The sequence below is a fragment of the Streptopelia decaocto genome (assembly GCF_964273445.1).
Source record: "Streptopelia decaocto genome assembly, chromosome: 6".
NCBI classification, from domain to species: Eukaryota; Metazoa; Chordata; class Aves; order Columbiformes; family Columbidae; genus Streptopelia; species Streptopelia decaocto.
Window position 1 is genome coordinate 5,327,876 of NC_138660.1, and position 15,377 is coordinate 5,343,252.

General features: G+C 55.7%; 1 protein-coding gene across 2 annotated transcripts in view; it reads right to left on the minus strand.

The window, feature by feature from the left end:
- Positions 1-5,072, minus strand: part of DIS3L2 (DIS3 like 3'-5' exoribonuclease 2) — a 190,738-nt gene extending 185,666 nt beyond the window's left edge. The window contains exons 1-2 of one of the 2 annotated variants that reach the window (XM_082056350.1): positions 4,993-5,072; positions 1,816-2,535 (exon numbers count right to left, since the gene is read on the minus strand). In XM_082056350.1, coding sequence (XP_081912476.1) covers positions 1,816-2,515 — 700 coding nt within the window. In that variant the 5' untranslated portion in view covers positions 2,516-2,535; positions 4,993-5,072. The remainder of the gene's footprint in view (positions 1-1,815; positions 2,536-4,992) is intronic. The other variant, XM_082056352.1, reaches the window with a different exon arrangement.
- Positions 5,073-15,377: the final 10,305 nt, after the last annotated feature.

Genomic DNA, 15,377 nt, shown 5'->3' on the forward strand with positions numbered 1-15,377 from the left:
AAACTGATCAAACCAGACACCTGCCTGTGCAAAGTAATATGACTTATATCAGCATCAAGAGAGAAAGACAACCTTTGAAGTCAGAAAATATTAATCTGGAACTGTGATGTGTGAGTTCTTATACCTAAGCTTGCATACTGTAAAGCCTTCAGTTCAGTCCAACAGGAGCACTAAAATATACTAAAACTGAACAGCAGAAGAGACATTTCTCTGAATCAAATTACATATATTTTTTTTTTCCTATTTCTTTCATCCCCAATAAATTGTTTTCATGTCCCTGCAATTGTTCTGCAGAGTAACCAGTCTCAGCTACACAGGAGTGCAGGGGGGGAAGAAGAGGAAGGGTGTCACTTTTAAGCAAATAATTTTCCAATAACCTTTCCACACAGTGTGAGTTTTCCACCTGGGAGGTCAAACATGAGGGTCAACATTTTCTGCTCTAGGTCTTTACACTAAACAAACAACTGGTTTTCAAAGTGTTTGTGCAACCCTACTCCCAGCTACAGCAGGAGGGAACCACAGGTGCTTGCATTTGAAAGTCAGGGTGTTTCTATTTTAGATTAAAAGCCATGTAGGTACCTCTCATTTTCATGCCTACAAACTGTAAGCCTTGCAGACTATCCACCTCTGTTAGCTGCTCTTCCCTCCTCTCCAAAAGCTGACAGGGGAAAGAGGGAGTGAGGGACAAAGTCTATTTAACAGTGTTACAGCAAAGCATGCCAAAAAAACCCTTCCAAAAATCAAGCTCATCAACAAATTACAGCATAACTTACTTGTGTTAAATCTCAGACTATGATCTGTCTTGCAGGAACTCGTGAAAGTTTACCAACTGTAGCACATAATCTACTGTCACAGCCTCAAAAATGCCACAAACCCTGTAAAAAGCACATTACGTGCCACTCTTGAGTGACAGGGCATAGTCTTGTAAGATTGATTTAGTTACAGATTTACTTGATTTCCAATCCAAGAGCTGTGATAGGCCTCAGGCCCATCTTACCCATCTAAGAAATTGATCTCTTTTCCACTTGTTACAGAGAATTTAATGCTGTGACATTTATGAATTCCTTCAGTAGCAGCTCATAAGATCAGGCTATACAAGTATTTCACCATTAACAACATTCAGAGAAAGATTTAACCCATTGCACTGAGAGATCCAATTTAAATTGGCTTTAGTTACTTGTTGATGCTGTGGTTTGGGGGTTTGATTTTGGTTTGTTTGTTCTAATAAAGGATTTAATTAATCTCCATAAGTGGGCTTTTTGCCTTGAACGTCACATTTAAGAGACACATTCACTTCATCACTGCAAGATGTGGTCTCTTTGTTCCTAGTGGCAAAATTTACTGGAGTCAACAATCTGTATCAGGAATTCGATATTATATAGGCACCTTAGCTCCTGAGCACAGATGGACTTGGACCCTCCACAAAGGCAAACCAGCACTCCAGATACAAAGAGGCAGCGCAGAGGAAAGCGTGACTCTACTCTGAGTCAGCAGTCTTCTTAATTTGGACTCTACAACACAGAAATTGGGCTCTCCTGGTCTTGAGCTGATCCTGGAAGCAGCACAGCCACATTCACAGAGCCCAGGCCAGGGGATTAGGTCCTGCCAGCACTGAGCTGGCTCCACACAAAGCCATTCGCACATGCCGACGGCTTACTTGTAAACCAGGACAAAGCCACCCACAGGTAACTAAGGGCTGATTAACTTGGACAGAGTAGAACCGGCTCGTGTTAACTCACTCATGACTAAAACATCCCATTCAATCCCACAGTCATTGTAGCAAATGGACCAAACAGTTCATTAGCACGAACTCACCTTGGACTTGACCTGGAGACAAGTGACTGTTCCTCCTGGAATTTATTGCCGGCACATCCTCACTAAACTGCTCAGTCAACAAGTGTCCAGCTGCTGTATCTGTGTTGGCAGGACACCTGCCTCGTTTCTTGTGTTTCCTCCTCCATGTGTCCTCCTCTTCCTTTTCATCAGAACCGGAGGACTTCTGCAGAGCCGCGCGATGCCTCAGGCTGTTCGACACTCTCCCACCCAGGGCATCGCTCATACTTATCAAGTCAGCTGCAGCTCCATGCTGATGCACATAGTCGTCTTCCTCCACCTCCAAGTCTCCTTCTGGGCTAACAATTGCATTTTTTTTATGAGGATATCTGTTCAGAGCGGTTTGGGGTTTATCGTTCTCAAATCCTCCGGGCATGGGCTGTTCTAGATGAGATGTTCTGACCGGTGAGTAACCATGCACGTTCAACCCATTCCTGGCTGGGTTGTCCTTCCCCAGGCCTCTCCTCAGGGGTGAGTCCAGATCCGAGCTGGGCTCGTTGGACGTGCTCTCGTCCAGCTGCATCTTCTGCGCAATGTGGTTCAAATAGGAGCGGAACCGGCTGCTGTGGTGCTTCTGCACCAGCCTGGCGTACGCGTTCTTCTGGGGAGCGGCGGGCTTGCTCACCCCCTCTCTGGCACCTTGGGCAGAAGGAGAACTTCTCGCATACCCCGGCTGATCCATAGGGCAGTAAAAGGGCCAGACTTCAAAGAGTTATAAATAGACACAGGGGGGAAAAAAAGGGTTATTTTCTTGGAACAAAGTGTCAAATAATTGATTATGCCAAAAGACAGAAAAATGTACTAAATGAGAATGTATTGACCTTTATAGAAATTCTGGGCTCAAACAGAGGAAGGGGTTTCACCATGTGCTCAACATCTGCCCCACACCGAGTCCCCATCAGTGACCATGGCCCATAAGCCGTACCTGCCCATACGCCACACACAACAAGGATTTTTGTCCTGATGCAGATGCCCCAAATATAAGGGATTCCTTTAATCCACTCCCCCATGCCTTTGAAAAAGCCGAGTAAATTAAGGCAGTGATTCACGGACTGTATCAGCTGCATCAGTTTAGCAGTAATCAGAGGTAAAATCTTGTAATGTCCAAGCTGGGGTCTTCAAAAATAGCCTCATCCTTACCAAAGGGCTTCAGCGTTGCAGTGAAAAGCATACACCGCCTGTTACATCCCCCAACAGCGACTGATGCTTCTAGATTATATAGAACATTTGCTTCAAATACCAAGACCAATCATTTCAGCACATCTTTCTAGCCATAAACTCACTCTTGGTGCAACTGACATACAATAAATTCCCCAGCACAGCTAAATATCTTGCAAGACCTCATAATTCTTAGTGATTGAGACACACTGGCTGCTGCCACATCCAGCACCAGTTTCTGTAGACGGTTTTTACACCTCCACCTTTGCCACACAAGTGTGGAGCTTAAGTAGATCAAGCATCTTCCAATCCTGTTTAATCTGCTCTAGCTTTTAAGTTTTTGGAGTGAAACAACATAGGAAATTATCCTCAGCTACTATTAAGCTAAATTACAGGTACGGACAGGATATAGCAATGCCTTTTGCTGTAGCTAAGGCATAAGGGATCACGGATGTAGCTAACATCAAAGAGCAAACTAAAAATATATTGATAGTGGAGCCCAGTGCAACTGTTGTCTTGTGTGGGTTTTCATTAAAATGCCTCATCTTTTTCTTTCAAGGCATGTTTGAAGTCAAACTTTGCCCCCACTGGTACATTGAGAACTTCAGGGCTTACCGTCATCTCTTCTATGTCAGAACTGATGGGCACTGGACTCTAAAATATAGGATACTGTCCATTAAACCTCTCTCTCTTCACTTCCGTAAGCACAGGGGTGTTGGCAGGGCAGAATACGGAGTCCAGCAGATGAGAAATTTATATTCCCTTCTCCAGTCCCAGCGTGCTTGGAATTTTGCTTCAATCCACCCCGGCCCTCTTCTCCCCTCTGCTGCAGCTGCACAGACCAGCACCCAGGCAGCCTCCTCTGTGCACAAGCTGCCTGGGAACGGAGCATCAATCAACAGGGACCAAGAACCGCAGCACCAGCTCCTCCCCGCAGTCCCTGCTCTGGCCCTTTCGGGGAAACAACACACGCTGCGGTGAGATTTACCTAAGTAATTGAGCACGGATGTGAACGGGCTTCGCAACACAAAGCAAAAAATTAAAAATCCCTGAATACATAGGAAAAATTCTTTGTGTGGTTTGTGATTCTTGTTCCTAAGATTTTCCATCGGTGCTGGCCAATAGCTAAACTTTTCTAATAGACTGACCTGCTACAGCGCTATTACAAAACCCTCACGCGGGTAGGTCTACAGCGAGCTTGCTTTTAACGTCACCTCCTGCCGTTGCCAACAGAAGTAGATAACACTCATAAAAGCCAGCGAGGCTACTCTCCAAACACTGGTTCCGGGATACAGGAGCTTGCCATCTTTATTTACAAGAATAAACATTTGCACCTCGCCTCCGCTGTAATTTCTGCAACTTTAATTACGTTAATTGTTTGGAATTGGAGCATAGACAAACAAAAAATAAAAGGGGGGAGAGGGGGAGATGGAATTACAAGCCCCCACACGTTATAGCTTCATTTCCCACGGGCAGCCCGGAACGGCGCGCTGCCCAAGAGCCGGCGGGCCGGGGGCACAGCCGGGACAGCGGGAACCGGCGGACAGACGGACGGCAGCGCCGGGGGGAGACGGTCGCTCGGCGAGGCTCGACATGAACACCACCCCGCGTATGTTCCCCCGGCCGGTCGGGAGGAGCGGCCCCGGGCTCCCCCGCCCGCCCGCCCCCGGGCTGTCCCAGCGCCACAACCGCCCCCAGCACCGGCAGCGCGGCCGGGACGGGGCTGCGGGGCCGCACCCGCGGGACCAGCCCCTCGCCCGCCGGGCACCACCAGCAGCGCTCCCGCCCGCAGCCCCCGCCGCCCCCCGGGCTGTGACCGCCCCGCCGCGGGGCTCGGGACAGGAGCCGGCGGCGCCCGCCCCACCAGCCCGCAAACCGCCGGGCCCGGCCCCGCGCTGCAGCTCTAACGCGGGGCTGACAAGGCCTGAGCGCCGCCGGGCCGCCCCCTGCCCGGACCCCGGTGCCGGTCCCGCCGAAGAGGCCCCGGGCCCCGCCACTCACCGGCCGCGCCGCTCCCCCCGCCGCGCCGGCCGCGCCGTTTAAATGTCCCAACGCCCCCGCCGTCCGCTTCCGGGTCAGGGGCGGCCTACGGGCCGCGGCAGGGCTCAGAAGGCCTCGCGCGCGAAGCGCTCGCTCCTTCCCTGACAGCGCAGCCCCAGCCTCTCGTACCCCGGGCGGGGGGACAGTGACATACTCCGGGTCCGCCTGTGCGGCACCGGGCCTGGGCACCGACCTCGGCATGGGCCCTGCGAGGGGGGCACTGCCGGGTGGGGGTGGGCAGGGGGACCCGGGGGTCTCCGCAGCCTCCGGAGTGGCTGAGGCCGGTGCCCCCGGGTCAGACAGCCCGGCTGGGGCACGTCCTGCGGGGCTGAGCAGGGACCGCTGCCGGGTCCCCGCGGGGCCGGGGCGCTGCAGACGGGAGCTGCTGTCACCCGGCAGGTCCCCACAGGCTGTCACCTTGGTCCCCGGGGTTTGCAGACCCCTCCCCTCCTTCCAGCACGGCTGAGGCCTCTGTGGTGGCTTCTTCCAGTTCTCCGCCAGCTCTTCTGCTTCAGCCAAAGTTTCCAGCCAGATAGGTGAAAAAAATTATATGTGTGTGTATATATATATAGTTTAGCTGATTTGATGTTGTGAAGAGCTGAGACTGGTGTTGACCCATTGGAAACCCTCAGAGCTTTGCTCCTGTCCCTCCAGATGCATCATGGATAGGTGTCCCTCACACCCAATGGCGTCACCGTCCCCGCAGGGGACAGCGGCACCGGCTCCTGGCCCTGCGCCCTCACGCTGCCCCAGCGCTGGGGTTGGGCACCAGGGAACCTGCCGGTCCTCCAGCCCACCCACCCGGGCAATGACCAGCTTGTGGTGCTGAGCAGCCTGATCCCCTCGAGGACAAGTCAGAGCCTTTGCGTCAGAGGGTGACGGTAAAGCACGAGACCAGAGTCAGGAGCTGGGACTTGTCGCTCCCCACTCCTCCTGTGCCTGCAGAGCTCCCACGGGGCTTCACAGCAGAGCCAGACCCAGGGGCTGGCTGGGAGCAGGGGCTTTGGGCACCCTGCAAACTCGGGCTGCATTTGCCGAAGAACTTCAGACAGAAGAAGAACTGGAGAGCAATAAACTGGCCTCACGGCACCCTCAATCAACCCTGTTTGAGCTGTCTGCCCAGAGCAGCCTCACCAGGAGTGGGGGAAGGGGGCTTTGGTGGGGAAAGGCTGTGTGGAGCCCCCAGTTCAGCAGGAACGTGGGGCTGAGCAGGCTGGCTGTGCTGCCCCTTCACTTGGGATGGGGAAGACGCCTGACCCGTGGTGCTTGTTCCTGACCCTGCGGGTCGGTGCCACAGTCCCGGTTACCTCTAAAGCACACGAGGCCGCGTCTGCTCAGCGTGTAGCACAACCCATGGTCACCAGCCCCACCAAGACACAAACCAGCCCCGCAGCCGCGCTCCCATCCAGCACTGCTGAGCCTCCACGAAGCCACGGTGACCCCTCTGAGATGGAGCTGCTGAAGGCGAACACCGGCCATGCAGCTGCCGCTCATTGGGCAGCGAGGAGGGGAGCAGCCCCCTCCGAATGAGCAGAGCCTCCAGCCGCACAGGAGCTGCTCCACAACGGCCCCAAAAACGGAGGATGGACAGCATTTCCACTGGAGATGGCCCCAGGGAGAGCATGGCCACGGGGGATCACAATTTGAGTGGGAGAGCACATGCACCCCCGTGTCCTGCTCACCCAGCTACTGCCAAAGCAAGGCAGTTGGCATCTGCTCTGCTCAGGCTCGGCCGTGTCATGTCCCCAGCTGTGCAGGGCTGGCCCACACTGTCCCTCCAGGCTGCTCTTGCTGCACTGAGGAGCAAGGAGCTCACCCACCTGGAAGGGCAAGAGATGGGGCAATGGGGACACAGGAGCTCCCAACCCCTCTGCCCCTCTCCCCCTGCCAGCCAGGTGGTACCAGCAGCTCCTCTCTGTGCCACCCACTAAAGTCACGTCATGTCTCTGCTCTTCTTCACTCCCCATGAGGGTGAAGCCAAACCCAGAGCTTGGACAGGTTCCCTCCTGCACCAGGTGGTGCCACTGGCTGCAGCAGCTTCAGCGTGTCTGTTCCTTCCACAGGACAGGATAGATGGGGGGAGGAAGCTGGAGGGATTCGGGGTTTGCTAGTGCTGCTGCCGGCACTGGGGCCTGCATTTTTGCGGTGATATCATGCATGACGAGAGGGATATGGCTGCTCGGCTGGACGGCTCTGCCATCCTCGCCTCCTGCTTCCAGCTGGGGCCCTGCTGCACGCGGGGCCGCGAGCCCCAGCAGACTGGCAGAGCATTTCTCATCCCTCCTCTCCTGCCAGCAGCTGGAGATCTGGAAATCTGGTCTGGTCCATGGGGCAGAGCCTGCGTTTGTGTCTCCTTTTGTTCTGCCCCAGACAAAGAGGAGATGCAGAGAATAAGTGTCGCCTTCCCAGTGCCCCGCAGACACGCAGCAGATCCCCGTGTGGCCGGGACAAGCTGCGTTCGCCTCCTTCACACCCTTTGAAAGAGGCCACGTGCAAATGCGGCAGCAAGCTGGAGCCTCGTGTGGGTTCTCACCAAACACAATCCCTCCCAGGGAAGGGCTGGACTGCTTCAGTCTCGCCTTTGGCACCACCTTCCATCCATGCCATCCTCATGGCTGCAGAGCAGAAAGAAGCAGTTGCCTCACTGCTGCTCCTGCAACCCTCCATGGTGACTCCTGGGCTTTCTAAAAGGGCAGATTTTTCCCCTGTGCTCGCGTTTCCTGGGGTCCTGTAGCAGCAAGCCCAGCCTGGTGTCCCAGCTTGCTTTCCCACAGCGCAGGATTATCTCACCATCTCCCCCCGGGCAGTAACTGGTAGCTGCTCCCCAACTAAGCTGGAGGCTGGAACATGTTGCGGCACCTCGGCTGAGGCGAGAGCACCACGTGGCTCCTTGGCCGGGAGCACCCGCTTACGAAGGCTTTGGCTCCTCTGCTTGTGGTTTCAGCGAGGAGTTAAGGGCCCACCCGGTGCTCGTTTACATCAGTGTTAATCAGGAGTGACTGGCCAAGGGGCTGGAGCTGCCCCAAAATGACTCTGCGAGGGCAACCCTGGATGGAGCAAATCGGTTCCTCTGGTGCCTCCGTCTGCTTCCCGCAGCCCACCCGGCACAAAGCGGCACTGCAGGTGGAAACATCGCCCCTGCCAACCTGTCACCTCTCTTTGATGCTGAATATTTTGGGTTGCAGGCCGTGGCAGGGGCGTGGAGGGCAGAGGGGTGCTCTCCCTGCTGTTGTCCAGAGGACAGATCCGCAGGGCACAAGGATATGCTCGAAGGCAGAGCGGGGCCAAGGGTTCGCCCTGGAGCCTCTGAGCGCTCTTGGAAATGTCTCGATTGCGGCAGAAGCACCCAGAGTTCAGCCAGAGTCTCACTTGCTTTGACATCGCTCAGGCACTGCGAGCCTTCTGGGCACTTGACCTGAGGACACAAGCCATGCTTGGGGGGGGACAGAGGGCAGGGAGACAGATTTATTACCATAAATATGCCAAAAAATCTCTCTCCACAGTAGATACCCATCTGCTGTGTCACAACGCATGTGGTCTTGCCCCACCCGTCCTTCAGCTTCTCCAGTCTTCTCCTGAGCCCTCCATACCTCTGGTTGGGAAACAAGCCACCCAAGATCAGGACTGTTGGGTTCCCATCTCCCTCAGACGCCTGGAGGAACACTTGCAGCTCCCCCCAGGCCAGGGGAAAGGTCTGGTTTGGGTATGTTTATCCAGCAAAGGGAGAACCAGACCCCAGCACAGAAGGACAGGCAGCCAAGAAAGAGGTGAAGGAGGCAGCGGAGGAAAGAGGTGGGGTGCCAGGGTGGGACATCAAAGCAGCAGAGTCAGTGCTTTGCTCCCGATTTAGCTGGGGTCTCCTGGCTTTGTCTCCTGGATACCTTCAAGCCCCTTCCTCCCTGCTTATAGATAGCCAAATCTCTTTAGAAACCTGGCCCTTGGTTTCCCTGCACCCTCCTGTCCTGCCAGTGGCAGGACTGAGCGTCCCAAAGGTGCTCAAAGGGGTTTCAGATGATAAAGCTCTGAGGTCCCAGGGTGCTGGAGCACATGATGGGACACAGATCCATGGGCCCATCAGGAAACCCAGGCAGGTAGCTGTTCCCTGAAAATAAAACCTACCTTGAAAATAAGTCCTAGCATGATTTTTGAGGATGCTCGAAATATAAGCCCTACTCCAAAAATAAGCCCTAGTTACAGTTCATTTTGAAAGTCAATTTAAATAGTGTCCAGGCAGATATACATGTAAAAAAGTAAGCATCTTTTGGAGCAAAAATTGTATAAGACCCTGTCTTATTTTCGGAGAAACAAGGTACTGAGCTTGTGGGCAGCAAGACCTGGGGTCAGGGGACAAGGTGCATAGGACAGGAGACATGCGGTGAGTTCCATCTCCACCTGATACCCCCAGCAGGATGGAAAAGGTGCCTTTGAGGCAGTCAGGGACTAACAGACCACGCTGCTCCACAGTCCTGGGGTTAGGGACTCACCCCACAGCCCCCCATCGCTGCCACCCCACCCCACACACGCGGGCTGGGGTCTGAACAGCCCCTGCAGAGCCCACTGTGGGGCTGTGGGCTGGCTGGGGACACCACACCGAGGGCAAACAGGGGTGATGCTCCAGCGGAGACCGCGGGACCGAGGGGCCAGCGGCACGTCCCGGCTCAGCGAAGGCAAGTGGGGGCCACTGCCAGCCCCAGTGCCGGCTGGCAGGCGGAGCCACGAGTGAGAGTGTAACTTATCAGTATTACCTCATGTGAAAGCTCTGTGCCTTTATATCTCAAGCAAACACCAGCCATTATACCCCAGCGAGACGGCATTGTTATTCTGTCTGGTAGCAAAAGGTTAGGGCTGTGGAGCCCCGCACGTCCACACGGGCTGCCCATGGGGCCACCGTGACACCCTGCAGCCCGCAGCGCTCCCCAAATGCAGGAGCAGCGGCCCCGGCTGTTCCCAGGCGTGGACAAGCTGTCATCTGCTCCGCATGGCTGTCCGGCCATCCGGCATGCCCAAATCTGCCCCTGCCCTCACTGCCCCCCTGCCCAGGGCCACCCTGTGCTCCTCAGCCTGCACAGATGCTCCCATGGAAGACAACCAGGCCCCTCCCAAAAAGAAAGAAAAAGGACAGAAAGCCCAAATTTGGCTTCAGCAGGATCACAGCCCTGGCGGGAGGTCAAGGGCTTGACCACCAGCATCCCCGAGACCAGCACAGATTTGGCTCCCTTCATCGCAGCGATCCCCTGGGGTTTCCCACATCCAGGATGCTCCAGGATGCTTCCTGGGAAGCCCAAAGGTTTTGTCCCAAAGAGCCTGTGCCAAAAGGGACTTCCCGCCACTTGGCACTGGGTTCCTGGGAAGCCGGCTCAGAGGGGCTGGGAGGCGTTTGGGCTGGTGGTGGGGCCACCAGGGAGCTGCTGACAGCATCTCCAAGGGTGACAGGTTTTTGCCAGCTGAGCCAGGTGGAAGAAGCTGCTGCCAAGCCGGGTGTGCGTCGCCGCCAGAGCCGCGGGGCCGGTGAGGACCTGCTCACCCGGCTCGGTGCACACGTAGCGCGTTGGGGCACAGATCCCCCGGGGCTGCGCGGGGTGACGTGGTGCGGCGGTGGCATCCGGCTCCGGCACTGCCATGGGGTCCCCCTTGGGTACATGCTGCGAGTCTGTCCACACTGGATCCCTGCTCGGGAACTGCATGAGACACAGCTTCCGTGGGGACAAACGTGGTGATGATAACTCATCCTTCAGCCTTTCCGGGCCAGCACCTCTCCCCAAAGGGATGCTCAGCGCCAAAACTGACAAGCCTGGGGTGATGTTGTGACCTCCTGGCTGTGGCTGAAATGCTCCCAGACACCCATTTCTGGGGGAGACGCATCTGAGAAAGGGAGGACAAAGATGATCGTGGCATTTAGCTTGGAAAATTCCACCAACCTGCTTCTGCGTTAGCTGCAGAGCCGAGGCTGCCAGCAGCTGGACGCGATGCAATTTGTATCCTCTGAGGACCAACATAGAGGGAGGCTCATGGCGTGGACTCATCCGTGCGTTGGAATTGCTTCATTTTCTCTCTGTTCAGCAAAAGCCTGAGACGTCGTGTTCTTGCAGCCGCCAGCCCTGGAGCACGGCCATCCCAGCACAGCCCCGGGGAAAAGAAACACCCAGAGAGTGAGGAGGAGAGTGGAGCATCCCGGGGAGCCCAGGCAACATTGCACATCCCAACAGGGAAACCCCAAAGCAAGTCCCAAGGGGAAAACACACAGTTCTTGCCAGGACACCAGCACTTCACTAGAAAGACCCAGGAGCCTCTGCCTGGGGTTTTCGCTTGTCTCCTCACCCTCACAGTCCTGGGAGTTTTGGGAAGAGACAGAGATGCCCTCTTGGTCCCCATGCCCTTGCTGCACCTACAGCCCCATCAGTGCAGCTCTGCGGGGACTCTCCCCATCACGATCCCAGTTTGGGAAGAGGCGATGTTGGCTCAGTTGGCCAGAGCCCTCTCCCAGACCCAAAGGAGACGGGGGAAATGTAAAATCATGTAGTGTTTCCTGTAACGCCTCATTCAGCAGCAACATCCAAAGTAAACACCAGGGATGTTCAAACAGGCCAAAAGCTCCATCAGTGTTTCAGACGTGGGGACCCAGAGGTGAAGCAGGCACCTGTGCTGCCACAGCACCCTAGGAGCATCGCACCCCGGCATGGGGGGCCACCCTGTCCCCACAACAGACTGGTGGCTGCCCGGGCTCTGGGGTTATTGGCAGCCACATCTGAGCCCCTCAGCTCCTGGTGCTCCTGTCCTTGCGGGCTACAGGGTTATTCTCCAGAAAAGCTTGTTTCAAAGCATCCCCAGGAGGAACATCGCCTGCTGCATCCTGCCACAGCGGTGGGACCAGACCGTCCCCTGCCACCACCTGCGCCAGCGGCTGCTCATTCATCCCTGCAGCCAAACTGTAATCCCTCCCTCAAAACAGCATCTCGCCGAGCCTGCTATCACCAGATCTCCAGAGAGGCACTGTAAAACCTGTAAAAAACCCAATAAATTGTAAAAAAGTTCCTGTTGTGGCACTTCAAACCCTCAGTGGTGTTCTCTTGGCAAACACCAGGACGTCTTCTTCCTGCAAACTGTTAGTTGGTGGTTGTGCTGGAGGGGATGTGGCTCCTCCATCCTTGTACCTCCTCCATCCTTGTACCTGCTCCATCCTTGTACCTCCTCCATCCTTGTACCTCCTCCATCCTTGTACCTGCTCCATCCTTGTATCTCCTCCGTCCTTGTACCTGCTTCATCCTTGTACCTGCTCCATCCTTGTACCTCCTCCATCCTTGTACCTGCTCCATCCTTGTACCTGCTCCATCCTTGTACCTCCTCCATCCTTGTACCTGCTCCATCCTTGTATCTCCTCCATCCTTGTACCTGCTTCATCCTTGTACCTGCTCCATCCTTGTATCTCCTCCATCCTTGTACCTGCTCCATCCTTGTACCTCCTCCATCCTTGTACCTGCTCCATCCTTGTACCTGCTCCATCCTTGTACCTCCTCCATCCTTGTACCTCCTCCATCCTTGTACCTCCTCCATCCTTGTACCTGCTCCATCCTTGTATCTCCTCCATCCTTGTACCTGCTTCATCCTTGTACCTGCTCCATCCTTGTACCTGCTCCATCCTTGTATCTCCTCCATCCTTGTACCTGCTTCATCCTTGTATCTCCTCCATCCTTGTACCTGCTCCATCCTTGTATCTCCTCCATCCTTGTACCTGCTCCATCCTTGTATCTCCTCCATCCTTGTACCTGCTCCATCCTTGTACCTGCTCCATCCTTGTATCTCCTCCATCCTTGTACCTGCTCCATCCTTGTATCTCCTCCATCCTTGTACCTGCTCCATCCTTGTACCTGCTCCAACCTTGTACCTGCTCCACTGCCCTGGCCCTGCCCCAGGTGGGTACTGAGCAACATGGGCAGGATGAGCAGAGGGCAGCAATGCTTTGGGGCTTGTTCCAAAGCCACCGATGGACTTTGGGACAGCTCTTAACCAACAGATCCTTGGGTTGGCCAGTGATCATGGGAAAATATTGACTGTTCTGGCATCTCCATCACACACATGCAGCTTTCTGATGTCTCTTTTGCAAAGGGACAACCAGCCCTTGCACAACATCAGCTGGAAATCCTCACACTGCATTATCCATCGCTCCGTCAGGAAACGCTCCCTGGCCCATGGCAGGGGAAGAGACATCAATCAGGGCAGTGATTTCCCCAAATCGATACAGAAACACACTCTCTAATGAACAGCAAGTGGAAGAAAAAGGGGATAGATTTTACTGCTGTGGTGGCATGGCTTTCTTCAGGCTAGAGTCCACATTTCTGCCCTGTGTCTAAACAGACTGAGGTGGGCAGACCTCGGTCAGGTTTTAAACCTTCTTGGGGTCATCCATGGGAAGGTGCCTGAAAGCTGGTTCCTGAATTCAGCCAGGAGGGCCCAAGCACTGCCCAGCAAGATCCAGCCTCACCCGCAGGCATCGCTCACCCCTTCCTTGTGATGGGGCTGAAACACCCGGTGCTGCTGTCACACGTACCCCCGTGACCCGTCTCCTCCCACCCTCCAAATCATGCTGGCACCAGTCACACTGGGATGAATCCCTCCCCATCCCAGGCACGGGGACCCGTGTGCCCTCTCGCACACGCACCTGCTCCCTACACACTGACGGCCCCAACCTGCCCAAGCCCCCTTCGCAGGAGTCACCCCTGCGTTGGGAAGACTTGGCAGAATCTCCCCGTTTTCAGCCCTGCAGCAGCGATATTCTCTGCTTTCAGGTAGAGCCGGATATGTCCTGGCTTTGGGTGATGCCCGGGAGGATCTAAAGGTGTGAGAGGCTCAGATTTGGGCTGGATAGAGCCAGCACCACTGCCAGCACTCAGACACCTCTGAACAGCCCTTAGTCTGCTGTCACACGGGAAAGGGTGCAGGGGACATTATGTCACATGAAGAGCAGTCAAATATGCTTTTTCACACTTTTCTTAGGTCATCCTGAGCCACCCCCTCACCAAACACACCGCAGCCCATCACCCCATGACCCCTGTTTCAACGCTGGTGTCCCTCGGGGCAGGACCAGCCCCAGAGCCCCTCTGTCCCCGGGGCCCCTGGGTGCCATGGGTGGGGGTGTCTCCCCTCCAGCCCTTGTCACACTGTGCAGGATCTCCTTTGCTCTCCAGCACCCATTGGAAGCGCCAGCAAGTGCAGCCCCCTCCACCCCACGCTCCCGGCTTCCAAACCTGCCCCGAGTGCACCGGTTCTCAGCCCGTGTGAGCATCCCGCAGGGCAGTGGGCTAAGGCAGGCACGTTCCTGCAAGGGTTAAAAGCTTTCAGGCCCCCATCCCCAGAAGCAAAAGTTTCATGCTCTTAACCCCTTCCTGCCCACCTCTTCTCCCCACTCTGAGCTTTTGCCACCCCAGTGGTGGCTCCGATCTGGTTTGAGTTAAGGGAAAGGCTTTGTGCGCCTCCACTCTGACTCCAGCGACTTCCAGCAGAAAAGGCAAAGTAATTTGAATAACAAGACTAATTGGATTTATAAAGCACAGCCTCCCCCCCCCCAAAACCCGAGGCTCTGCACAGTGTGACAAAGAAAACACACTAATGAAAACCACTCTGGTGAAGCCAAGGGTGAGGGACGAGCCTCCTGCAGGCAGGCGCTGGCTGAGACCTGACCGTGCTGTGGCATTTGTAGCAACAGGGCTGGTGGAGAAGCTCTGATATTGCTCTGACCCCGTGTCCCGCAGCTTGAGGGGGGGCTGCTGGCAAGGGAGGCAGCGCTTCCCCCCCATGCTGTGGCATCGCCCCCCAGCCGTCCCCCCGGTCTCCTTCCCATCCTGGGTCTCCCCTGGGAGAAGCCACCAGGCAGGGCTGCCTGCAGCATCAGCAACCGGGACGGTGATGGCTGGACCCCGTGTTGGCTGACACACCGCTGTTGTCCCCAGGCACCCCAACAGCCCCATGTTGCGGAGACCCAGGGCTCAGCTCCCCACTGCTCCCCTTTCCCCCGCGCCAGCCCGGCTGAAGGGGGTAGTGCTGCAGAGACCCTCTCCTCGCACCCCATCTTGGCACATTTTGGGGGGGATGAGAGCTGAACCTCAAGAGAAGGGGCCTCTCTCTGCTCCTCGCCTGCACCCACAGCTCCCTGGAACCCGGGGTGGGCTCTAATCCCGGCTCCATCGCCTCGCTCTGCCTGCACGCAGACAAATGCCCAAGCACAACTTTACACTCCAAAAACTCCAAGTTGTCTCCACCTGGCAGGCACGATGGAAAAACCACCGAGACCTTCTCCTTCCAGCTCCCGTTCACATGGAGCTGAAAAGCCAATCTCCTTTGAAGTGTCCCGT